Source organism: Vombatus ursinus, unplaced genomic scaffold, assembly GCF_900497805.2.
Source record: "Vombatus ursinus unplaced genomic scaffold, bare-nosed wombat genome assembly UNPS02014171.1, whole genome shotgun sequence".
NCBI classification, from domain to species: domain Eukaryota; kingdom Metazoa; phylum Chordata; class Mammalia; order Diprotodontia; family Vombatidae; genus Vombatus; species Vombatus ursinus.
This window is the reverse complement of record NW_020953949.1, coordinates 3,471,333-3,499,254: the sequence shown is the minus strand read 5'-3', so window position 1 is coordinate 3,499,254 and position 27,922 is coordinate 3,471,333. Positions and strand designations below refer to the sequence as shown.

At 36.9% G+C, this 27,922-nt stretch overlaps 1 protein-coding gene across 1 annotated transcript in view; it reads right to left on the bottom strand.

The window, feature by feature from the left end:
* The window catches only part of TNRC6A (trinucleotide repeat containing adaptor 6A), a 103,889-nt gene that overhangs the window by 42,634 nt on the left and 33,333 nt on the right, over window positions 1-27,922 (bottom strand). Inside the window, exons 4-5 of the mRNA XM_027859669.1 lie at window positions 10,560-10,901; window positions 3,205-3,252 (exon numbers count right to left, since the gene is read on the bottom strand). Coding sequence (XP_027715470.1) covers window positions 3,205-3,252; window positions 10,560-10,901 — 390 coding nt within the window. The remainder of the gene's footprint in view (window positions 1-3,204; window positions 3,253-10,559; window positions 10,902-27,922) is intronic.

The window sequence follows — 27,922 nt, the reverse complement described above, 5'->3', positions numbered from 1 at the left end:
TCATTCATTTTCCCCAACTCACTGGTGGTGGAATATTCCTTTCTCCTTAACGCCACATTCAAACTCAACCTGCATCATAATTACTCAGTAACCTGTCCTCTGAGATTCACTCAATCATATCTACAACCAAATCAAAATTCTGGAGGCTGGTGTCTACCAACCTCTAGGACATTCCCTTCATACTAGGCTTCAACATACATATTGATACTCCCTCAAATACCCTAACCTGTCAGTTCTTCAACTTACTCATTTGTCATGACCTACTTTTTCACTCTACCTCAGTTCTAGAGATAACATAGCCATCACTCACTTCCATGTTCACAAACTCTGAAATCTCCTTAGTTCATCACAATCTGCTGTCATTCCACCTCTCCCTCTGCTCTGTTCTTTGTCTTCACCATAACTCCAATATCTGAACCCCTAAATTCTTTCCAGGACATCATCCCTGCACTGGAGACACCAGTTAAACTACATCATCTTCTTCTCTTGAGTCCCCTGCCCCTCTATCCTATGGCTGATCTTCCCCTGTCAAGTCTCTGACTTCAATTACTCCCACCATCCATTGCATTCCCTTCTACTCACACAATACTGAATGAAGTTAAGAATATTATGAATCTGTGCTGACAGGATCCACCACAAATTTAGGCTACATAATTTAAACTGGGCCCTCACTACTGTAAGGCAATTTCTTTATACCCCCTTAATCAACTCACTATCTCATTAACCACAGAGGCTTTTTCAAATCCTTTAAAGCCTCTTCAAACTTTTCAAAGAATCTTCCCTGATATTTCACTGGCAAAAAAAAAAAAAAAAAAAGAGGCCATTCCCTGAGAGCTCCCTCTTTTCTCCCTCTCTTTATCTTACATCACTCAGATGCCTTCTGCCACTATCTCCTCCTTCATTCCTGTCTCACATGATGAACAGGCCCTCCTCCCTGCCAAGGCAAATCCTTCTGCACGCAAAAGTATTCCCATTCCATTCTTTCTTCTTCAGAAGATTGTTCCTTTTATCATCCCCACTCTTTCAACAATCCTCAATCTTTTTTTGTCTACTGGCTGCTTCTCTATTACCTACCAACATGCTCATGTCTCGCCCATTTTCAAACTCAAAAACCTTCACTTGAGGGGCAGCTAGGTGATGCAGTGGATAGAGCACCGGCCCTGAAGTCAGGAGGACCTGAGTTCAAATCTGGCCTCAGACCAAACACTTGACACTTACTAGCTGTGTGACCCTGGGCAAGTCACTTAACCCCGATTGCCTAAAAAACAAAAACAAAACCAAAAACAAAACCCTTCACTTGATTAATCCATCCCCACTAGCTATCATCCTAACTCCTTCCTTCCATTTCATGGTGAACTCCTTGAAAAGGTCATTTAAAACTGATGCCTCCACTTCTTTTCCTCTTACTCTCTTCTTAATTCTCTGCAGTCTGACTTCCAACCTCATCATTCAACTGAACCTGCCCTCTCCAAAGTTACCAATGTTCTCTTAATTGCCAAATCAAATGATATCTTCTCAATCCCCATACTTCTCCACCTCTCTGAAGCCTCTGATAGCGTCAATCACTCTCTTCTCCTTATAATTCTGTTCTCTAGGTTTTTGTGACAACGCTCTTTTCTGGCTCTCCTCTTACCTGTTGGACTACTCCTTCTCAGTCTTCTGTGATGGTTCTTCATCCACATCATGCCTACTAAACACAGGTATCCTACAGGGCTCTGTCCTGGGTCCTCCTTTTTTCTCTCTCTACACTATTTCCCTTGGTGATTTCACCAACTTCTATGGATTCAACTATCACCTCTATGCTGGTGATTCTCAAATAGCCTTAAGCTCTGAAGACCTCAAGTTTCATTACTCCAATTGTCTTAAGACATCTTGAACTAGATTGACTCATAGATATCTCATACTCACCATGTCCAAAACTGAACTCATTATCTTCTTCCCCTATTCCCAAACCATCTTTTCTTCTGAACGTCCCTGCTACCGTCCAGGGAATAGGCATCATTCCAATTACCCAAGTTTGCAATCTATCATCCTCAATTCCTCCATATCCAATCTGATGCTTAGTCCTACTGTTTCTACCTTTATGACCTCTTGTATACTTTTTCTTGTCTCCCCTAACACTGCCACTACCTGCATCACCTCGTGCCTGGACTACTGCAATAACCAGCTGGTCTCCATGCCTCAAGTCTCTTGCCATTTCAGCCTATCCTCCATTTAGATATTAAAGTGATCTTCCTAAAGCACAAGTCTGGCCATGTCACATTCCTACTCAATAAACTCAAGTGGCTCCCTATTATCTTCAGGATCAAATATAAAAGCCACTCTTAAAACATTCAAAGTCTTTCATAACCCAGACCCCTCCTACCTATCCAATCTCCTTATACGTTATTCACCCTTGACATGATCCAGTAACACCAGAGTCTTTGCTGTTACTTGAACACAATAATGTGTATCCTGACTGCATTTTCACTGGTTGTCCCCCTTGCCTGGAATTCTCTCACTTTCTCATCTCTACTTCCTGGTTTAAAATTCCACCCACCAGAAGCCTTCCTTGATTTCCCTCAATAGTAGTGCCTTTCCTTTGTTGATTATCTGCAATTTATCCAATAAACAAACAAACAAACAAATAAATAAATAAATATGCACATAGTTATTCATATGCTGCCCCTCCCATTAGACTGTGAGCTCTTTGGGAGCAGGGTCTGTCTTTTGCCTTTCTTTGTATCCCCAGTGTTTATCACAGTGTTGGCACACAGGAGGCACATAATATATGCTTAATGATCAAATTAAAAAGCACACTTTTAAAATGCTTCCTCTTATACTTTGTCCAAAGAATTTCCACTAGGTTTAAATTTGCAGCCTTAAATTACTCATTCAAAAGAGCTATTAAAAGTTTTACTCCTGCCTGAAAACCAAAATGTCAGAGAAATTTAAGCTATGAAACAGCATTACACAGCACTGTCTTCTGATTTAGGATGTAGAACTACTTTAATAATTTACATATGAAAGTAGATTAATTTAACAATACCAGCCTATAGTCACCCTATTAATTTATGTATGTTCATAGTACTAAATTTTTGTTTTTCTAGTTTAACAATCAGAAATGAGGCAGATATGAAAATAAAGTCTGTACTTTTTAAATACATGTAAAAGAGACATGTAATGCACAACAAATATGAGATTTTAAAGAGTCATATGCATCACCTGACTGGTTAGGGGAGTGGCTGACCAAATCCCGAATGGGAGGCATGCCTATGAAAAAGCAAGAAATTACAGAATTATTACTAAATTGAGGTTGGTTTCTTTTTTGTTTGTTTTTTTGGTTCAGGGAGCTAGCTCTCTACATAATTGTTCTAAACGAATTATTAACTGTAGATGGAAGGCTAACCTTTCCCAAAATAAATTTGCTGATAATTTCTTACCTGGGTATATTTTATGCAGTACAACAATAAATGATTCTAAATTGCCAAGTAATAGTGAAATCTGATATCCTGCTTATATATATATATATATATATATTTTAATAAACTCATCTTAAAACACATTTCAAGGCATAAAAAAATCTCATCATACTTTTGGGTATGTCACAATTTGTTAAGAATTTAGCTTTTTTCATCTTTACCATGAGGACATTAAGAATACATGATTCTTTGGCTATAAAATGCTATGATTCTATTCGCAAAGCTTTGGGGATTAATTTTACTCAGTGACTTGTATTTCCATATATATAATTCCACGAAACAAAATGATAGCCATAAGCTAATTTTTTTTTAGTTAAAAAATTATACCAACCATTTGAACCATTTTGCTTTTCATCATTTATGGGTACATTCCTTATGAATTGTAGGGCCAAAGAGTAAAATTAAATTAGTGGTCCTTTGCTCTAGAGACAGTTTATCAATGATGCTACAAAATCAAATTCATATAGAATAAGGGCATAGATTTTTCATAACACTCGAGGGAAAAAAAAACCCTAAACCAACTATTCAACACAAAGCCTGTTTGAGGCTTAACCTGCTATTTTGGTTCAAAGTGTTTTGAGACCTTGGTTCTCATCCTGGACCAACACTACCTAGCTGAGTCACCAATGCCAGTCACATTAACTTATACTAAAGGACATTTAATTCAATTACCCATCTCTATCTTTAAAATGGGATAGGAGGTTGTAGTTGGATTAAGTGACCTCTAATAATCTTTGAAGTTTTAAAAATCTGATTTTAATGACTACAAGGTAAATCTCACTATAGATGTCAAACCCTGAGTAAGTATAAAACCAATAATTCTCCCGCAGAATAGATGACAAAATATATTTTGCTCTCCTAAGCAAAGAAGGGAAAGACTATTGGACATTATGTCACATATAAAGTGATGGTATTCCTTGCTATTTTCTTTTTTGAAAACCTTGCTGGTTTTCTTTTTTGCAAGGGAGGATTCAAATTCTGGAGTAGGTATGGGAAGATATCCAGGAATGGCTAATACAGGAAAAAAAAATCAACAAAACTTATTTTTAAAATAAAATTTTAGATATAAAATTATATAATTCTATGTATAGCAATAATCTTTATGTAAGTTAAAAGGGGCAAAATTAACAGATATTCAGGATTTTGACCTGTTACCTATTTGTGGTCAAAGTACAATATCTTCTTAATCAAACTGTCAAAAACAGGTTAAAAAACCAGGATCAAGGGGCTCTTGTTTGATGATTTTAAATGAACTCAAGGAATAAGGAAACCACTGGCTAAAATGTGAAATTATCACTGTGCCAGAGGGACTGATAGTTTACATTTGGGAAGTGTTGCTCACATAAATTCTATTTACATGATTCTAAAGGGGACAATGGAAGTTAGAGTTGTGTTTCTGGTGAAGCTGCTGTAATCTCCATTTAAAGACATTATCATTGAATATACTGACAAAAATAACCTATTGGGGAAAGGAAACATAGTCGATGGGAAATTATGCCTGATTTATTGTGGTTTGTTGATAGGATAAAAGATGGGTATAGCAGAGCAACTGGCACATATAAATTACTCAAACACTTTCAAAAATGCTTAGACAAAATTTTTTTAAAAAGCTATTAAAAAAACTGAATCATAATGCCATAAGAGGGTCTAGGACTTAATTTTTTCACAGATAAGGAAATTGTCTGGATATAGGATACAATGAATAAACAGGTACTTTTTTTTTTGGAGGAGAAATATAAAATGCAAGGTTACATAAAGACTAATGCAAAGACTAATTTTATTTAAAATATTTATAAGTTATATGGAGAAGGGAGCACACATTGAAATCTACTAGCTCTAAGATAATATTAAACTCTTCCAGGTTTTCATATGGGAACAGGCTACAAATAAAAGCTTACAAATCATAAGATGGAATTAAGGAGTTGAACAGATTCTAGATGTCATGTAATCTAACCCCTTCAAATTATAGGTGAGAAAAATAAAGCCCAGAGAAACTGAATGACCTGTCCAAGGTCACATAAGTGGTGGCCCAGAGGGGATTCAAAACTAGCTCAACTCAAGCTACAGCACGATTTCCACTATATCTCACTGTCTATACAAAGTGGGCCAAAGAGTGGCAGGTGAATTTTAACAATTTAAATAAATGAAATTCTGAAATACATGCCACAGTCCAAGAGTTATTATAAACTGGGCTATTATTAGGAAATAACTATTGTAATGATGCTTAAAGCAGTTTGTTTTGGAATTACCTGCTCCAAATAATTTGCTTCATTTTACAAAGTGAAGAAAATTGAAGGTCAGAGGGCTTAAGTGACTTTTATGCAGTAACATGATTAGTAAATGATGAATGTGGGACTGAACAGAGGACTTCAGATTCCAAGTGCAGTGATCTTTCTAACATAAAATGTATTCTTCTTTTCTAAACATCCAGATAAAAAATACAACAAACTGTTAGGCAGTAAGAAATGTATTAAAAAGAAAATATTTTACTCATATAAAAATGGTGATGTAACAGTACCCATGTGGTACTAAAAGAGTAACTAAAATGACTGAAGGATGAGGCTTAGGGAATTGCAATATTGAGACAGATTGAAAAAAAAATAAGGATCCTTTAGTCCAAAAGATACAAGGTGAAAGACATGACTAAAATCTATGAAATAAAGTCAGTGAATGAGGAACATGACTTATTAATCAAATCCTGAGATACTAAAGCACTCTATGGAACTCAAGGGAATTAAATGCTTAGAATAACAGGTTACATTTGTATAGCACTTTAAAAAAGTTTCCATATCTATTACCTCTTTTGTTCTTCATAGTGAACCCTGAGAATAAAGTTTTCATAAATTCTTTAGTCATGGAAAAGAAAGTATTGCTTCATACAATGGGGTAAAAAAACTTTTGGATCTCTTTAAAGAATAAGCAGAGTACATGAAAAGCTTCAGAAAGGGTCTGGACAAATTTATCAATTAGCCAGAAACAAAATGGCTACTAAGAAAATCTAAACTTTTAAGGATGAATTCAAAAAGGAAAGCTTTGCTTGTTTATGCTGATACACTGCAGTCTTTTTTTTTTGGCACCAGATTATTGTCATGAATACATTTAAGGGAATTGTATTTTGGAATAGTATACCTTTTTTCTACGTCTAGGAATATAGGAATTGCTCTACTGAGAATCCATTCTTCTTGATGCTGTCTAAACATCAGGTAAGTCTTAAGTCTTATCAACCTAAATCAACTACATTTCACTTTTTTCGTTAGAAGGATTTCATTCCTTCAGATATTCAAATGGAAAACTACTTTTTTCTGTACCGTACAGGAACTGGTAGGCAGTATATTTATGAAGTTGGGCCTATATAAATGATCATTTATACGAAAAAAGGTTTCTCACATGGTCTTTCTAAAATAATAAAAAAAGCAGCTATTTCATGAAATAACAATTATTTTATAATAGCCCATAACTTCTATGAAAACATATTTAGCACACTGACTAGAACTATATTTTAAAAAGAAAAAAACTAATAGTAGAAATAGACTTAAAAAGACACTGAGCACAAGCATTTTTGTTGTTTGTAAATTTCTTTGGTAAAAACTTTGTTAAATGTTACAGATTTATGTAAAATTTTATTTCTTATTTTATATATGTATTTGACTGTTTTTATCTATGGTTGTATTTATAATAGAAAATGAAAACATTTTACAAAATTATTAAATGTTAAGGGGAAAAAGTATCTAAATCAATTCAGAAACCAGAACTTAAAATTTAAAATGTTCAGAATGTTGATGTTTTAGGAGATTTCAGGCTAGGGCTAGGCATTTTTTAAAGTGCTTGATACAATTCAATGCCACTGCCACCTTTCTGGTAAAAAATGAATACCCAAAAGGACATGATCAGCATGACAACTCCAACTTCTTGTTTATATTATAAACTGAAAGTATGTACTACTCAGAAACAGGTATTGGGAAGGTAGTATGTTCACCTTCTTCTCCTGGAGATAGGCAGTTACAGGCAACAAGATTTTACTGATGTTTAGTTTTCTGAAGAAAGTTTCAACTCCTGACCCCAAGAATTCCAAACTCCTGAAAAAGATGGTGAAATAAAAAATCTATACTTACACTTCAATACTTCAAGGACCTCTGATTTCCTTGGTATAGGTACCCAATCCAATGATATAGATCCCAACCCCTCCATCATTTAGTAGTTAGCCTTTGCACATTGCTGTGGCCAAAAACCAATCATCACCTGTTTACTGAGAGTGTGGGGATGAGACTCTTGGAGCTTGGTTTGATTCTTGGACAACTGACATAAAGTCGGTTGTTAGGGCTCTTCCAGCCTGGCAGAAGTTGTGAAGAGGTTATCCATTGCTGGAATACTCATTAAGATTCCACCTCCACATAATGATGAGGATCTAAAATAATCCTTGTAATTTCAGGAAAGGGAAGCATCAGCATCAAGCTACTTTTGGCTGTTTTTGTTTTTTTTTTTTTTTTTAAGTGAGGCAATTGGGGTTAAATGACTTGCCCAGAGTCACACAGCTAGGAAGTATTATGTGTCTGAGGCCAGATTTGAACTCAGGTCCTCCTGACTCCAGGGCCGGTGCTCTATCCACTGCGCCACCTAGCTGCCCCAACTTTTGGCTATCTTATTAAATATCAAAATGATTTCATCTCTGGGGGAAAATGATTATTTCCCCAAATAGAGCTATGCGATTAGGATCAGACCATTAAGTTCTGAATAATGTAGCTAATACCACTTTTTCATATCTATAAAGCTTTGAAATATACAAAATCAAATGTTGATCACAACAATGATTTGTGCAGGCAGTAAAAATATGTTTGTTAATATCGCTTAAATTTTTACCAATATATCCATTTATAATATCTGAACCATTTTCAGTCACTCCTAGAGAATTATTTCCTTATGCTATTTACAAAAAGACAATATCTTCACTCACTATAGTTAAGAGATAATATGTCAAGTTAAGTAGTGAGCTAAGGGTTCCTAGAGAATCATATATTGGGCAAGATCTCAAGTAGGTCTTGCAAGGGCCATACTTGCCGATCCTCACACTTTACCTCCCCAATGTGCAAGCCTGACTTCTATCTAAGCAGTAGCAGATTGTCTCTAAGCTATTTCACCCAATCACTGGTCTCTCTTGCTATTAACATGTGACAGGAATAGAAGACAAACTCAAAAACATATTGGAATTGCTCTTTGGAGGTTTGACGGAATTTGCTGATAAATCCCTGGTACTGGAGTTTGTTTCTTTGGTAGTTAATTTATGCATAGTTAAATTTTTTTCTCAGGTTGAGTTGTTTAAATTATCTATTTCTTATTTTGTTAATCAATAACAGGGACAAAGGTGGTATAATCAGAGGCTTAACTATGTGTAGAGCTTTGTCAGCTGTGGGACCAATGAGAGTCATCTATTAAACTTATTACCTCCCTACCAGCAGGTCCTGGTATAGTTCCTTGCATAGTCACTCATTAAATATTAAATGATTTTATTCTATTTCTGCTATCATCTACACAGAAGGAAGAGTAAGAACTAAAGAGATCACCCATGTCCTTGTATAAACTGTCACTGTTCTCCTAGTTCTGTGCCATATTCTGCATTGTCCTGTGTTCCATATATGTGGAAACAATCTCTCTCAACTAGTTGAGTGGAAGAGAAGTTTCATATGTGGACAAGAATGTGCCCAAATGGACCACTGTACAATGGAAGGATTTCCTGGTACCAGAAGAGTCGCTTTCCCAATCTGAGATCTTAGTTATACTATTTCAAAATAAGGGAGTAACTGGACTATGTAACCTTTAAGGAGCTCTCCATAATTATGATAGGAGCTGGGGTAATGGATGTCTTCCATGTGGATATTCTTAAGCATATGTTCCTAAGGTCTATATAAGGATAACACCGTATTCTGCTGTGGGGGTGGCCAATTACAAAACATCTTGATGAAAATATTACAGCCAGTGGTCATATGTTTACTAGGAAGGAAGTTTTTCTTCCAGTTAAATCAGCCTTGGCTCCTGGATATTTCTAACTGCTTACTTGTTTCATTTAGCTTGCAAGCTCCATGAAGGCAGGGACAATGCCTCATTTCATTTTACATTCCTCAGTATCTAAAATGTGTTTTGTGTATATCAGACAGTTATCAGTACTACTGTTAGAATAGAATCTTTAGTAGGAGCTAAGGAGGTAAGGAACAAGAGTGCTAAATTTTTAAAAAGCCAAGGCTTTTTAACAGAAAGTAAAGACTAAAACTAAGGCAAGTTTGATTCCAATTGGTAATACTTCTACTCCAAATGCCCTAGATATTTGGTAGTTTGATTCTGAGCATACAATTATGGATACAGATAATCTGTATCTACCACTGTACACTCCAACCTCCCATTTTAACCTCAAACATCACCTCCTCTCTTGATAATACTGAAGTTATCAACTTGCTTGTAAAGGGCATTTTTTTTGGAATAAATTTAGTTTCGCTTTAAAGACAAATCCATAGAAGTATTTTTGGGTCTCTTTTTCAGTCTTTTTGACATGTAGATAATCTTATGGAGTCAGAAAACAGTCAATTTGGGGCAAATAACAGGATACACTTATTTCTCTTGAACACAGCCTGTGCTAGTCCCTATTTACCTGCTTATATGAAAAGAAATAGTATAATTCATTCAGACCTGTTTCTGTAGAAGAGAGAGAAAGGTGGTAGGAAAAAGGACTTAAGGGTATTAAGTCACTTAAAAATCAGACCACGAGTTTGGCCGGTGAAAATTTTAGTGGACAAATTTCTGGTAAATGCTATTCAAGATTTTGCATACATATAGCTATCTAGATATACTTTTTATACTCCTATACCAAGTTTTTAATAAATACTAACATCATTAATCAATATTCAAGTATTATTAAATAAAAATATATTATTATAAGGGATAAAGTTTTAAAACTAATTAATTGCTAAGATACAAATGATTGTATGGGCACTGGAACTAATGATTATCAAATATTTAATCTGTTCACTTATGACTGGTAAAAACTTCAGTTGATATTGATTCATGCTAAATTCAATGATTTTTAACGATAGAAGAAATACCTTTTCTTACCTGGTTGTTTTTTTTTGTTCTGTATCTTTCCATTAGTCACTGGTTGTTTACTTGTTATACTATTGCCTCTTGACTGGGTATTTAATACTTTAGAAGCAGGTCCCAGGTTTGTTGCTATAGTAGGCAACTGCTGACCTCTCTTTAGAAGTTGTTTATGTTCCTGGTGCCGAAATCGTGGTGGTACTTCACCACGAGGGTAACGAGGCAAGGCCTGCTGCTGTTGCTGCTGACTGTTGGCTGTGGCCCGCTTGGCATTATTCTGAGTGCTGGTTGCTGTGGAAGTGCCGTTAGTAGAGTTGGCAGGCTGAGGCTGGCTTACACTGGGCTTTATCTGTTCTGACACTAATAACAACAAAAAGAAGGAAAATACATAAGGTTATCCAGTAAAGCACACAACTACAGCAAGAAATATTTTAACAAAAATAAAATCTGTGAAAAGCAATCCTATTGGAAACACAAAATATGCTACAAATGGGTAGGAGTATAAACACTAACGAGTGAAATATCTCATTTATCACGGTAAGAACCAGTAATCAAATCATGTTACTATTGATGACCTGTTCACAAAGTAGGGTAGAGGAGCTGAAACTTTGCTTCCTTCAAGTGCTGGAAAATGAACTTCAATTAATTACATGATCATGTGATTACAGGACCTAGGAAGAATAAAACTACAGTGAATCAGTGCCCAGTGCTTCTGAAATATCCACAAGCACTTGCAATTTTTTAAAGCTCATTTCAAAATGTTTTATCCTTACTTGTTTCTTCTACCTGTTGAATAACCACTTAAAATAAAAGAGAGTAAGGGAAAAATTAAAACTGTTTTATGGCTGAAAAATACTGCTAAAGTATACAATCAACAACCACCTGAAAGATGCTTAAAAGCACTGATAATCAAAGAAATATAAATTAAACCAACTCTATGATACACCTTCCCTCCTCCACCCAAATAGGCAAAGATGGAGAAAGACAACAAGTTTTAGCCTGAATGTCAGAAAACAGGTATGCCACCCCAGTGCTGGTGACACTGTTTTGGAAAACAATATGAAATTATATTTTGCATGGAAAGTAGACTTCCTGTCGAAGTTTTATGGCAGGACATGGATAATGGTCACCCAAGATAAGAAAGCATGGATAGTCTGTGATCTGCACAGCTAGAGACAATAGCCACAGGACACCATATATGAAATTAAGTACTGACGTACAGAATAGACAATAAAAGCTGCCAACAAATCTACACCTGCTGGTCTAGCAATCTCATGTTTAGGATTTTACACTATGAGTAAGAATAAACTTAGCTGTACAAAAATAGACATAGCACTATTTGTAACAACAATCAACTGGGAAAAAATTATGTGTCCAAATATTGGAGAACAGGTTCACAAACTGTAGCATATGTAATAAAATATTACCGTGCCATAAGGAAGAATACAAAGAAATATGGATAAACATATGAAATCATTCCTTTATAAAACAGGGAAAAACAACACATTCTTACAATAATTATGTAAGACAAAAAATTAAATAGCAACAGATCTCATGGACAATACTGATAACTTTATTGAAATTAATATGCAGTTTTCAGATCCTTGTAATCAACTGATAAATAACAAAAGGGTACAGTTGCATATACAAACATTTGAAACCATGCTTTATGTCTTTCTCTCATTTGGGTGGTTCTGGGGTTTGGCTTGTTCTTTTTTGATTGCTTTTCCTTGGAAATTGTTTTACTGGGTGCTGTTCTTATGATTTTGCTCATACAATCTCCTTGTTCACATATTTGAACACTTGTAGAGGATCTACCTTAATCCCTCTCAGCAACAGTCTCCTTATCTGTAGAACAGCGATAATAATAGCATCCACCTCATGGGGTTGTTGTGAGGATCCAATGAGATAATACATGTAAAGCAGTTTGCAAACTTTAAAGCATTATATAAACGCCCATCACTATTATGCTACTCTGTGTTATGCACTGGAGAAACAAAGACAAAAAGAAAGAGGGCCTGTCTTCAAGGGAGAGAACATGTACACACTGAGGCATATTCAAAGGCTAAGTGACTGGGAAGATCAGCAAAGGTGTCATGCAGAAGGTGCTTCGAATTGCCTTGAAGGTAACGAGAGAGTATCAGAAACTGAAAATGAGAAGCACTATTCCAAGCAGGGGTCAGATCCAAAGCAAAGTCATGGAGACAGGATATGAAGCACTATGTAGAAAAAACAGTAAGGTAGGAAAATATGTCTCAATCACAGAGTCTGTGAAGGAGAATAATGCATAATAAGTCTGTAAAAGAAATAGGCTATAAAGTGTTTTAACGCCAAACAAGAGTTGGTTAAGTGGTTCCTCTAACATCAAACAGCTAGTGGGTGGTGAAGCAGAAATTCAAAGTTGTATTTTCTAATTCCAACTAACATGTTGTTTCTACTGTACTAAGCAACAATGCTAATTAAGGACAAATGAACCTCACACTGCTAGGGTAACTAATACTATATTGTAATATATGTATTTATATCTATATTTCCCCAAATGTTTATATCTATATATCTATATCTATAAAATGGTACAGTGTAAAGCATCAGAAGACCTGGATTTTAATTTTGCTTCTATCACTCACTTACTGCCTATTTGACCATGAACAAGGCCCTTCACTTCCTTGGCCTTACTCCTCATCTGTCAAACAAGGGGATTGGATTAGATTATTTATGATCCCGAGGGTTACATCCAGTGGCAGCCCAGTAATAGTGTGAAAAGCACTGGATATGTAACCAGAGGGCCTGGATTCAAATCCCAGGGGGAAGGGAAGGGAATATAAGGGAATAAGCATTTATATAGCACCTACTATGTGCCAGGTAATATGCTAAGTGCTTTACACATATTATTTTATTTGATCCTCACAACAACCCTGACAGTGCTATTATTATCCGAATACAGTTGAGGAAACTAAGGCAAACGGAGGCGAAGTGATTTTTGCCCAGGGTCACACAGCTAGGAAGCGTCTGTGGCTAGATTCAAACTCAGGCCTTCTTAACTCCAGGCACAGCACTCTGTCCACTGTACCATCAGTAGTCTCTAGAATTTTTTTTTGTGGGGGGGGGAGTAGGGGTGGCTCTAGAATTCTGACAGTTATTAGCTTGTGACTATGGGCAAATCATTTCACATCTCTAAGTCTCAGTTTTTTCATATATAAAATAAATATAAAGCTTATTATACTACCTCATAGGACTTTGTGAAGATCCTTTGTAAAATTTGAAGGGCCTATACAAAATATGAATTATTAACATTATTATGATGGTGATTATTAAGAACCTCATATTTAAATTTTTCCTACGTCAGAGACTCAATATCAACATTCTAGGTCACTGCCAGAAAAAAAAAAAAGGTCTGGATAACAGGTTTTTATTCTAACGTGTAAATGTATAGTTTTAAAGTATTTTGTAGTGCTTTCCTAGGTAGATACTCAAATTTAACACTTGCTTTGTGTAGCAAATTTCTATCTTCATAATGAAGAAGTAAATCAATTCAGCATCTGATCAAATCACTGCTGATTCATATTTGGAGCCAAAGTCATAGAGAGTAGAACTAGAAGGAACCTTAGAGGTCAGTTAGCCCAATTAAACCTCAATTTACAGATGGAGAAATCAAGGCCCAGAGAAAGGTAAGGATGATTTGCCTTAGGCTTCACAAATAATTTAGTGACAAGGCTAAAGTTAGGTCCCAGTTCAATTCAACTAACTGATCAACAAGCAATAATTGAGTGCTTACTGTGTCAGGCACTGTGCTAAGCACTATGAATACAAACTATTCCTAGGTAAGTAAACAGAGGAGGTGACAAACTAGATGAAGTGATTGGGGAGTGGGGGGTGTCTCACTATGGGGGATCAATAAAGGCCTCTGTGAAGGAGGCAGGGACCCCAGAGGTGGAGATCAGGTGGAAGACCACTTCAGGCATGGGGAATATGGGAGGTGGGCCTGGGGAAAAGGTCACTTGGTGCCTGGCTAACTAGCTTCCTGACTCCTACTCGGTTAGTTCTTTCTTTCTTCCTTTTTTTTTTTTTTTTTTTGGTGAGGCAATTGGGATTAAGTGATAGGTTAGTGCTTTCATTGTGCTAAGCCACCTTTTTGAAATCACAACTAATAATAGGGCCTGAAGAACAACTCTGATTATTTTATTTCTTCTTTGATCTTTTAAAATAAAACCAACCAGGTGTTCATGATGTACAGTCTAGTCATTTCACCTTCCTGGGCTTCAATTTACTCATCTGCAAAATAAGAGGACTGGATGAAATGACCTCAGAGATCCACTCTATGAAGTCCTTATCATTTTTGTATTTATGTTCTTTATGTTTATTTTGTATACACACATATACACCCCCCATCTCTGTTTACCAGGAGCTTACATATTAACAGGGGAGACAGATTATTCATTCATTCATCCATCCATCCATCTCCTCGTTAGTATGCAAGCTCCTTGTAAGCAAAGATAGTTTCATTTCCATGCATTTCTCTTGGGGTTCCCCACACCTCAATACACTGAGCAGACACCGAGACCTAGACCAGGCACTTAACCCACGGCACAGGTAAGAACAAGTCAATACAAGGAAAGTGCTAAAAAGAGCTACAGAGCCTACCAATCAGGGGTGTTAACCTGGGGTCTGCATACTTGTTTTGAATATTCTGATAACTATACTTCAGTATAACTGGTTTCCTTCCTAATTCTATGTATTTTAAAACATTCTGAGGGGTCCACCAGACTGCCAAAGAGGCCAAAGACATAAAAAAGCTAAGAAACCCTATGGGCTAAGTGCAATAGTGTTCCAAGACAAGAAAAATCAGTGTGGGTTTAAGCTTCTTAGAGGAAGCAGACTTGACTTGGGCCACGGAAAAGGATGGTTAAAGACATTATAGGTTTAGGTAGAGATTGGGAGTAGGGCAGCATGAGTAACAGCAAAGATCAGAAGCCATTACATCACAGAATTTTAGAACTATAATGGACCTTAGGGACTCAGCAAGTTGTCAAGGTGAACTTGAAGCAGAGCCAGGGATAAGTCCCTGACCTTCAGACTCCTAGTTTCCACCAAGTGGCCTGTATGAAGGAATGAGAATGGCTTGTTTGGGAGAGAATGGTTTAAACTAGAGAAAACTTTACATTGGGGAGGACAATGAAATTAGGCTAAACAAGCAACTGGGGCCAGATTACAGAGGGCCTTGATATCTAGGTTGGAATTTAGACTTAATGTAAACAGTAGCTAATCACAGGTAGGTGAAATATGAAATAACGTAAGTCGTATTTAAGTGGTATGCAATATAAATTAAGAAGAAAGGATCAAATCTAGGATAAAGGAAGGGAGGTGTCTGAAGCTGCTATTATATAATACAGGCATGAGATCTATAAGGCCCAATGGGCCACTAGGTTTCAAAGCAGGAGAGGACTATGTTCACCCAGGAATCCCCGACTGGAAGAACCTTTAAAAGGAAGTATAATGAATAGGCAAAACATTTTAACAGAAAAAATGAGAGAACCCCTTAGCAAGAGGAGAGAATAAAGACGGAGTTGTCTCATAAGGGCAAGTGAAGAATAAAGGATGAACAGATCAAGAAGGAAAAGGGTCAGAGGGCTTAGGTGCAACCATCCCTAAGAAATCACCTATGTGATAACAACCTAGGTTGCTCATTTTACAGTTTGGGATACTAAAACCCAAAGAGTCACTTCAGTTGCCCAAGGACATATAAGGAATAAGTTGGGATTTAAACTCAAGAGTCTTTAACTCAAAATTTAGTGCTCCTACTACACAAGCTTCTTCTCCCAGAGCTATCACTTCTAGTCTTATTTGAAAATTTTTACCACTAGCCTAACAAGTACAACCCCCTTCTTCCCCTTAAGCCCCTCCCCCTGCCATCATTTCCAATATTCACCCCAATTTAATCCCTCTGAATTTACCTATCTATATCAGTGTTAGTACAATTGCGCCAGTCATCCAGAGCTTAAACTTTGGAAGACCTTTTTGACCTCCATTTTCAATACCCAGTCAATTATCCAAATCCTGATGTTTTCTCCCTCTTCATCTCTTAGATCTGCCTTCTACATTCCTAGTATGCTAGCCTAGTTTGTATGACTAGTTTGCTTTCCTCTTAGGATAACAATTTATTTGGCAAACAAAAAAATACACCATTCTTCTTATCAAGACTGCATTATACTAAACATTTTTCAAAATGTTAAAGTATTTGTTCTCTAGTACTTCAAATTGCTCAATAACTTTGGTGTCTACAACTGGGACAAATCTCTTTGGTTCAGTATCTAATGACAGATAACTGACAACTAAAATTTAGTAAAACAAAACAAAACAAAATAATCTTGTTCATAAACCTTTAATGAATTTTGAGGACACTATCTCTAAAAAGAGGATTACAGGCAATTACAAGTTTCTAATACTCAGACTGGCCTATGATTTTCTTAGGAAGAGCAAGTGATCAGAATTTACCGTATTTCTTTTTCTCTTCTTTAATTCTCTCCCTGCAATGATCAAAGTATCTTTTGAATTAGGGGGAAAGAGTTCAGTACAATGCCTAACAAAATCAGCAAGTGAAACAACTTTCTCCTAAGCAACTCTTTTTATGATGAATCTGAATTTGTTTCTATAAACTGTGCAATAATCAGTAGAACTTCTCCAGGGGACTAATGTTCAGGTACAATTTTTTAAAAATTACTTTGCTAGCCAAATATATTTTTATGGTACATAGACTGATTTGAATGTTAAAAAAAAAAACACAAAACAATAGGTAGAGACAGCTAATCCCCTCTGCATTTTAGCATGTACACTATCTGGGTTATGAGGGAAGAAATATGATTCCATGTCACCACAAAAAAAGAAGATTTTAATGTACTTACATGCCTGAGAACAGTATGCACAATAAAATAAACAAAAATGTCATTAAAAGGCAGCTAAACGCAACGACCTCGCCTTTTCTCTCTTTAGAGCAGTAATCTTAACCTGGGGTCCAGAAATTTTTTTTTTATTTAAATTTTGATAACTGTACAAAGTGTCCCAAAAGTCTTAGCACAGTTAGATTAATAATTTAAAACTATACGAAGACTTTTGGGATATTTTGCATTTCAAAGTAACTGTTTTCCTTTTTAATACTATGTACTTTATTTTATGTGTTAAAAAAAGAAGGGGTCCATGACGTGAAAAGGTTAAGAACCACTGTTTTAGATGGCAGCACCACAGATGCTTAATTGTCCCATATGCTAACAGGAAGACTCAAAGGCTGTGCTGGTTTGTTTTGCTCAACTACTTCTACTCCATTTGGGGGGGGGGGTATGGAAACATACACACACATTCATAGATATAAATGTGAAAATAACTAGTGTGAAAAGCAAAGAGGTTCAATGAAACTTTTAAAATTATACATATGCATCCACATAGAAACTTATTCCATGTCACCAGGAATAACAAAGATTTTATTAGTAAGGCTTATAAAGTTCTAGTGGAAATATAAATTCTAAGAGTTACTTCTCACTGCAATATATTGAGTTAAGAAAATTACTGTTTTACCTGCCAGCTAAAATGAATAAGCACTTTACAATTAAGGACACATAACTTTCAACAAAATAGTAGAGAATTTAAAATATTTTCATAGCAATGAGCCCAACTTTATTCCCTGGAGATAGGAGGGAAGCGGCTGATGTCATTTCCCAAGCAAGCAAAATGCACCCTTAGAAGCAACAGACTGCCATCCTAATCTAAGGTTCCTTATTTTGTATTAATGAATTTACATTTAATTAGGGGTTTACTGTAATGTCTCATTATATTTTAGGGTAGTCTCTAAGCCCTTTGAAAAATGCCTGCTTGCATTTGTGTTGTCTTTTTAAATAGGACAAATCTATTTAATTGATTGACATACTATCAAATCCAGCAGCGTGGGTATATGGGGCTCAAATATAGTAGTTTTCCAAGGCAACCTGATTTATAAGCTTCTTAGTATATGGGGTATCAGTTTAAGTCTAGTTCCAACATACATTAGCTGAGACTTTAAGCAAGTGACCTAACCTCCCTGAGCTTCAGTTTCTTCATACACAAAAATTGGGATGATAACAATCCTTGTGCTACCTTTCTTAGAAGGTTGCTATGAGCAAGTAATGCAAAAATGAAAGCTACTATGAGTATTTCTACCATACAAATTAAAGGGAATTTTCCAAATGAAAAAAAAAATATTTAATTAAATCAAAACGTTTATTGAAGAAATAATGCTGAGATTCAGTATTTACTAATATTGTTTAGATGGTGTGACAAATTGAATTATTTCTATATTGTCATATGAGTAGTATCTCTACTTAAGACAATAGAGATCAACAGAATACCTAAGGCTCATGCTTTTCACCTTTGATGAATCATTTTTACATATGGCATATATGCAGGAGAAAAACCATGGATTAGCATAGAAATAAATTTTGGAAAGCAATAAACCAAGTTAATTCTAAATTCAATTCAACTTGCTAGGCACTGGGAACACAAAACCAAAACAAAACAGTCCCTGCTCTCAAGAAGCCTACACTTCTACTGGAGTGAAACAACATATACACAGATGAGTAAATACAAAGCAATTTTGGGGGAGGAGGAAGGAGAATATAAACAAGGGGGAGACCAGGAAATCCCCTTGTAATGGGAGGTGGTTGCTACAGCTGAACCTTGAAAGCATCTAGGCATTCCAAACATGAGGGTAAGGAGGAAAGACCATTCCAGGTATGGTGCAGCTATATAAAGGCACAAAGTCAGGAGATGGAATGTCATATATGGGAATAGCATGAACTCAGTCTGAAAAGAGAGGCTGAAGTCAGCTTATGTAGGGCTTTAAATACTTCAAAAAAAAAAAAGAATCTGTATTTAATTTAAGGCAACACAGTCACTGAAGCTACCTTAGAGTCACTGAAACTTCTGGAGCAAGTTTTTAATTGTTCCAAATGTAATTAACATTTGTAAAAAACAACAACAACAACAACAACAAAAAACCAAAACAAAAAACCAACTCCCCCCCACCAAAAAAAAAAAAACCAAAACAAAAAACCAAACCTCCAAACAATTAGGATGTCGAGATCTCTAAAAGAATGTGCTTTAAAATACTACATCTTGGAACAAAAACATAAAAAACATACACTGATTGATTACTGATTTTGAGATTAAATGTTGACAAATGTAAAGTTTGCTTAGTATTACTCCTTTTAAATTTATGTGCATTGATTCCACAAGGAAGAGAAACTGCTAAGTTAAGACACTCAGAAAACAGAATGTAAAAGTAACAGGTGACAGTTCCTTAGGTAGAAAGTTTCATCCTAACACAATAGCAAAAGAATGACTTTTATTAGTTTTTGCTTTAAGGAAAAAAAAAGTAGTACAATAATCTCCTAACCTGTCAATAAGACTATTTAGAGTAAGACTGACTATCAATTTATTAAAAATAAAATTTTTGCTAATGTGAAAATGTTTAATATGAATGTAAATGTATAGCCTATACCAGATTGTGCGCCATCTTGGGGAGAATGGTGGGGAGGAAGGGGGAGAAAAACTTTAAACTCAAAAGCATATGGAAGTGATTACTGATAAATCAAAATAAATTAATAAAAAATAATAATAAAAAAGAAAGAAGGAAAAAAAAAATAAAATTTTTGTTTTAGCAAAATAATACCTCCAATACCTCCAAGTATTTACAACAAAATCATAACTAACATGTTTTAATTTCATCCCCCAATTTCAACTTGAAAAAATTAATAGAGTTCTACCTTTTTGTAACTTTCAATAATCCATAATTCACAAATGACATTTGAATCAAATAAGTTATTTTTAAAGCAGGAGCGGAAACTGTAGTCAAAACACTCTTAAAGATATCAAAGATATCTCAAAGATAACTTTCTATTAATGCTGATTCACATTCAATGTCTTTTGGATTAAAAAAAAAATCTGCCTAGAAACCTGATAAAAATTTAAAAGTGTAACAACTGGCAGATTTTAAAGTAATTTGTTTATAAAAAATTACTATGATTCTAGTCTTAATAGTAAGATGAAAATTATATTTTTCAAATGCAGCTCAAAAATTTAGTAAGCACCTATAAATAGCACCATGCAACTATATCCTTATAAAATCAATTATTCCTGCTGCGCTCTACTAAAGCAAAAATTAAACCACCTCCCTAAAAGGCCAAGATCATCCACCTTGTGACTCTGAGCTTTTCTATAAGTAACAACAATGTTATCAAACAAGTGTACTGGCCGCACGCTGACCTGCCAGCCGTACGCCGGTACCCACTTCTCTTATAAGAAGCACACTACCAGAGTCTTACCCACACCCGGGTCTTCGGTCCTCAGCCGGATCACCACACAGAGACGAGCCATCGGGAAGCGCCAACACCAGAGCTTTATTCAGAGTCCAACACAGCAAGCCATCATAGCAAGCCCAAGCAGCAAGGCCAGAGCAACAGGGCAGGAGCCAGGGGAAAGCGCACGTGTGATCTGACCACGCTTGTTCCTAAGTACCTACCTAGCCCCTCCTCCCCAGCCCGCTACTAGCCAATGATTGTAGGGTCAGATACCAGAAGGGGCTGTCTGAGTTTAGCACACCAAGGGGGAGGGAGTGACGTAGGAGGCCAGAATTGGATACAGGAAGGAGGCATCTGGGATTGACTCATAGACAAGAGTACGTGACCTAGGAAGTCAGGCTCAGACACTGGGAGGAGGGGTCTAGGTCAGTGCTGCACAAAGGGACCCAGGAAGTCAGGAAGGTCACAAGAGGCATCTGGGGATGACGTTGCATATAGGGAGGGGACTAAGCAGAGGGAACTCAGTCCTCTGCCATCCCACTCCCACGTGGCACCGCCCCTTGCCTCAGGAGCTCAAGCTCCGACTATTTCCTTGTACCCAGCTTATCTCACAAAGCATTGCCTAATTGCCTCAGGGCTTCTCCGTATCCAGCCCATCCCAGTACACACGACTCTGCCTACCACAGCCCCTGCCTCGACTTCCAAAATACCCAGATCCTACCCTACCCTTGCCACAGCGCCCAACCAGGTAGCTGCCAACATCAGACAGTCCCTCACAAACAAGGACACAATTTCACAAGGCACAAACCTGAGAAGATCCTTAAAGTAGGTTAAGAAAGACTTTACATGGAGAGATTCCAAAGAAAGAGGCTTCCAACTTCTCTTGCTTTCCCACTCTGCAGATTTCATTAGAAAATGGAGGAGAAGCATGGTGTCATTTTACTGCTAGAAATGTACTGCTTGCCAACTTCTCTAGTAGGGGCCCACTGACTTAAATTCTCCCTTCCAATTTAAAAAAAAAAAAAGAAAAGAAAAGAAAAAAAGCCGATGCTCGAATGATTCAGGGCAGTCTTATTCAAATAAAATCAGCTTACAAATCAAATTCATTAAAATCAAAGAGCAGTACTATACCATCATAAAAATTCTCTTTCTGTTAATAAATAAGCATATTATATATATTATAATAACTTTCCTTGCACATCATACCCTAAAGAGTTGTCAGTCCTGGAATGTCTAAGGGCAAATAGAGAAACTCTGGCTTTCAAGCTGTTACACGGAAGATCCAGGGCTAGAATTTTCATTGTGGAAAAATGGCCACAGCTCTGGGTCTAGCAAGCCAATTTGCAAAGTATCCATACTGTTTGCAGATCTATTAACCTCTGTGCTGGGCTTCAGAGAATAGCTGTTTCAAGTAAGCTTAAACATACATTTGGCCTTCGGAAATGGAAAAGTCAACAAGCACAGCTTGATAAAGCTTATAAAGTCAGTTTAATAATTAATATTTTTTCAAAAACTCCCAAAACTAGAGAATGCCTCAAGTGAATACTTTTCAAACAATAAAGCAAAGAGACTTAAGTTTAAACCTAAGCTAGTTTTAACATTAGTTTTTTTTTTTTTAAGATTAGGGCTGAAATTTATTATACTCATTGCTGAAAATAAAAGCCTATCTGACATACTTATAGGCTACATAAGACATGCAAATATCAAAGATAATTCCTTCTTTGTTCATAAGAGAGTAAATGGTCTTATTCCCCAGATAGATCCTACCTTCCTTATAACACCTTGCTCATCACCACCCTGCAAGAGAAATCAAAGTAGGACTGCCATAATACAGACAACTAAGTACCGAATGTCCATTTAAAAGTCTTAGTGCAGAGTTCTAAGCTACTAAAACTTACCACCTTCAAAAACAGTTTTTTTTAGTTTTTAGTTTAACAGTTCTAAGTTATTCAAGGTTAAAACTGTGCTAAGACTTCTGGGACACCCTAGACCTTTCTTGGAATAAGACATAGGTAGGCAAGATCCTTCCATTAACTGAGTCTACCCAGACAAGGTCTGATAGGTCCCAAACGCCACACCAAATTCTACTCTACACTATGGGCAGATGTTTCAGCACAGTCTCCCTCTTTACAAAATATGTTGTAAGTTAAGGCAAATATATATCACCCCCCCCCCAAAAAAAACCCTCTAACACGAAACAAACACTTATTTAGTATTGCCCAAACAAACCTTAAACATTTAAAACTTTAAAACAAGGTGATGGAGATAGCTTAAAAGGGTCAGGGTCTCCCATTGTGTCCTGGGCCTTCTCCAGTCATCCTGACGAATATCATGGTCCTCTTCAAGAACGAGGGACAAACACAACCTGTGAGTAGTTTGAGCTGCCTGAAGAAAAAGGTTATGCTGGTTGCTATAGCCCTGACAGCAGTGGGTATATTCTTAAGTCAAGTAAAAAAAAACAAAAAACCAAGGAACCCATTCAAAGGGGACTGTGGGGCAAAATGAGTTTCTTTTGTCCAGGCTTTCCAGCTCTCCTGTCCTTTTATCTTACTTTCCTGCTGAACCAAAAGTTCCTTGTTCTGCGCCTTTTTGCAACCTTGCTGCTAGGGAGAAGTTTCTGCGATTAGACTGTGAACTCTGAAGCCCAGCCAATGGGAAGAGGAGCTGGTGGGTGGGTGGGGTTTCCGAGTTAGGGTCTATATAAACTGGCTTTGAGCTGTACTCCCTTGCACACCCTGGCTGGACCCATCTTGAACGATGCTGGGTGTGTCCTTTCTCGAGAAAACCAATAAACGAACTATTCTTTTTGCTAATATCTTTGAGTCTCTGATTCATTGGTAAGGGTCTCTGTACCCCACAGTTTTGGGAAATCATCCGGGATTGCACCCCCTTTTTGGGGACTCCCCCAACCCAAATTTGGGGGCAGGTGCTGCACCAGGCTTCTCTGGTGGCCTCCTGGTCTCGGCTGGTTTGGGATTCTCCCCTGAGGAGGGAAAAGCCCGAAGGGAGATCTCAGAGTAGCAAAACAAAAGTTCTGCAGCACCGGTAATCAGAAGACCAAGGCCACCTGTGTGAAGTGAAGGAAATTTTCGGTCACGTAAGTTTGTGCGCACAGACCCAGGTAAGCAGACCGGAGGGCTTGGAACCTAAGCAGGACGAGCCCGCAAGGTGTCGCAAGCCTGGAACAGCAACCCTCTGGGTGACCAGGTTCCCCCGGAGTCTAAGAGGAGAGGTCCATAAGATGTCCAAGGGAACTGAAGTCTCGTGAGGGGAAGCCCTACGAGCCCACCTAGACAATTTGAGTTGGTAAAGCGGCCATCCGAGAGGATAGGGAAAACAAATTCAAAATCGGGTGGAGACAAGGAAAAGTTACTGGATGTGCCAGCTGATACTCCCTTGGGATCTAGACTTAGTAACTGGGACGAACTTCCAAAATATAGGTAACAGATTGAGTAATTGAGTGCACTATCAAAACATAAAAGGACAAGCAAATATAAACAGGATTTGTTTCGTGACTTGTTTCTGTCTGTCGTGTGCCTGTGGGAGTGAGTGTCTGTGTAATCTGAAACCCTGTAAGGTGTTTAATGCAGCCAACAAGGGTAGCTTCTAAGAGCTGCAGCTGGATTTACTGCTTGGAAAAATGTTTTCTTTCTTTCTCTCCCCCTCTTCCTCCCTGATTACAGCAGCCTCAGAGAAGAGAGTGGATGAGAGAAAGTAAGAGAAAGAAATACTTTATTATTTAGCTTATATGATTGGAAAAAGCCAGTTGAGGAGGGTAAGAGAAGTGTAAGGTCAGACTTAGAAAGAAATAAGATATGTGCAGTTTTAAAGAGACTTTAATCAAAGTCCATCAGAAGGAAAGGCAAGAAAGTTTAAACATGTAGGAATGAGAGAAGTATGGGTAGAAAGAAAAGTATAAGATATTTGCACAGTGTGAACAGAGGGTTTGAGAGTAAAAGAGTTGGAAACTTTTGAAGAATTGTTGGGAAAAAAAAAAAAAACTCTTTCTCTACATTCTAACTCTGGCCAAGTTTCGAATGTGGAGGGAAAGACAAGAAAGAAAAGGGGAACCTTTTCCCCTCAGATCAGAAAGAGAGGTAGCACTTAATCTTTCCCGCCTCACATAAAAGAGAAAAGTTTTTGTGTACCAGAACACAACCAAAAGGTAATTTAATTCATTCTGGTAATACTTTAAATGAAATGTGATGCTCTTAATTTAATGCTTAAGTCAGAATTGAATTTATTACACTGTTTGGCACTAAAGTCTAAATTTGTATGTAAACGATAAGAGAGAAGCCTCTCAAGAAGAAAAAGGTTATGCTGGTTGCTATAGCCCTGACAGCAGTGGGTATATTCTTAAGTCAAGTAAAAAAAAACAAAAAACCAAGGAACCCATTCAAAGGGGACTGTGGGGCAAAATGAGTTTCTTTTGACCGATCAAGGTTAACATTAAGAGTCGTGTGCACATTGTCTGTCTGTCTGTTGATGTTTTGTGTCTGCCAGAAAAATTTTTGGGTAATTTTTGAGGTCTGAGATTGGAAAAGTAACAATGGGAAAGAGCTTCCGTCTCAGGCTTTCTGGGGGAGATTGAGATTAGAATGAAAAAGGCAGAGAGAATCTCTCAGAAGTTAGTGGAAGGCACAGCAAGCAGCCTTTACTGATAATCTGGTATAGGGGCAAAGTGTTTAACATTATTTGGGGAAGGTGGGGAGGGTGCTTTTCTCTGGATTTGCAATTCTTATGTCCCTTCAGAGTTCAAAGCTGCCCCAGCCTTGGTGAGTGGGTGGGGGAAGGGTGTTTTGAGGTAAGCCACCCTTGGATATTGGTTCTGGGTGACTTCAGGGGGTTTTAAAAATGTGAGAAAGTTTGACTCTGCTTTGGGTAGGAGAATTGAAAATGAAAATTTTGCAGCTCATTGTGACTGCAGATTGTTACATAAACTGGGCTGTTTTTATTGAAACTCTAGAGGCTTTCTGCCTGAGGGGAGAAAACTGATTACATCCAGTTAACATTGATTCAAATTGCTGAAGCCTGTGATTCTCAGGAGGGTGGCTCTATCTGATAAGCTGCTAAAAAGCACTGGGGACTTTTTCTTTGCTCCCTTAAGGGAATAGGAAAGAAAAAGGGAGATAACTGTTTAGAGCAGGAATTATTTACACGTATCTTTTTAAGGGAATATATGAATTTGTGGAGAATATTTCCTTTTAAAGGGCCAAGAGTATTAGATTGAAAACAAATGTTTTTACATGTTTATCATTAGTGATTATAAATTAGGATCTAATTGGATTTAAGTTTACTGTTCTATAAAAAAAATAAAAATAATGATTATGGGAAAAAAGGAAGAATGATGGCTACAGAATGCTTATGGCATATGTTACAAGTGGCACTATTTATTATTTCATGTAGTTGTTGAAGGCGCTAAGAGGAATAAGAGCGATAATTTCTATATGTGATAATATGGAAGTGCAATTGATGTTCAACTGAAATTGGGAAAATGAATGGATCTGAAATTTGTTAACTGGGTGACATTAAGCAAGTTATCTCAGTTTATCTCACATGATTGGAAGGTGCCAAGCACAATGCCAGGCAGAGGGCAGACACAATAAATGTTAATTATTATCATTAGTTCCTTAATTAGATGTGACCAGTATACAATGCCAATAGTGAAGAGATGCCCGATTTTCTATGTAAGGAAATTTGGAAATGCATTCAACAGAATTATAGTCACCTGATTGGTAATGTGTTTGTTTCAAGTTTTAAACACCTAGTATTGTTTCAAATTGGAAAACTTATGTATCAGTTATGTCAATCACCTTTTCATAATTTGGATGTTATTAAAGTGTGAACTGAAGGAAACTAAAGGACAGTGGAAAAATTGTGTAAAATCAGTTATAGTACTTTGTCAGCCCTGCTAACCCTATCTTATAATGCTTTATAACTACCATTTAGAAAATCAGGTATTTCCACCTTTACCTATAATTAATGAAGGGGTTATAGGTAAAACAATTTGACTATCATTTATGAAAGTTATAATATTGTTAACTAAGTTATTTCAAGTTACTGTTTTAATGTTAAAACCTAGAATTGTTAATTGATTACTGTGTGTGAAAAGGAGGGGATTGGGTAAAAACCTTATCCAGATTGGTTCTGCCCATTCAAAATAGTCCTCCTTGGGATATAGGAGTCATCAGGCAGGGGCACCAGGATCAGCCCCTCCCTGGGATACAAGGCAATTCCTCTTATTTTGTAAACTTGCCAAAGTCCCTGGAAAACATCTGTGTGAGCAAGGTCATCTACCCTGAGAAAAGAACTTGTTTGGGTTATGGAGTTCCTAAACAATGAACTTGGCTTGCTGAGAAGTTGCAAGTTTATGTACAATAGATAGAAATGATTTCTAATAATTGGCTTTTACACCAGGACAAGTTTAGATTTGAGAAGGAAAGATTTAAAGTGACATCTCTCATGTATGTGAGTCCTGGTAAATCTTTACTGTTTATTGCAACACCATGAAAGTAAAATTAACTGAATCTGGCTTTAAGCTGTGATGAGTGAAACTTGCTGTTTGAGGTAAAAGGCTTTTGAGACTATAACTAATTTTGTTTTGAGTTTGAATTTGGGTATGGTTGTCTGCATTAAATCAGTGTCTGAGAGAAATGCTACAAGCTACTCAGAGGGAATGTGATCCTATACTGTTAACAGGTGAAGGTCTGCATTTGGGAAAAAACCGTGAGGACAATCTTAGTCTCAATCTAGGATGGGATCCTCCTGGCTCAGTTTCCTCATTATGTTCCTTTGAAAAGGAATGTTTCCCACCTGACTATTCCTGAGTCTGGCTATGATGTGGAATTGATACTGCATGATTGGAGAACTGTGACTCTTAACTGAATTCAAACAGAGCTATGTCACATGTCCCTGCCTTTTTCTTTTATAGTAGATTTCTCTGATCAGAGCAAGTGGTCAGCAAAAGACATGAGCACAATGGACCATCCACCAATTGGCAAAGAATACAGCTTACAGTTTCCAGGACATTCAGTAACCTCTGGATTCCCTGGCAAATAT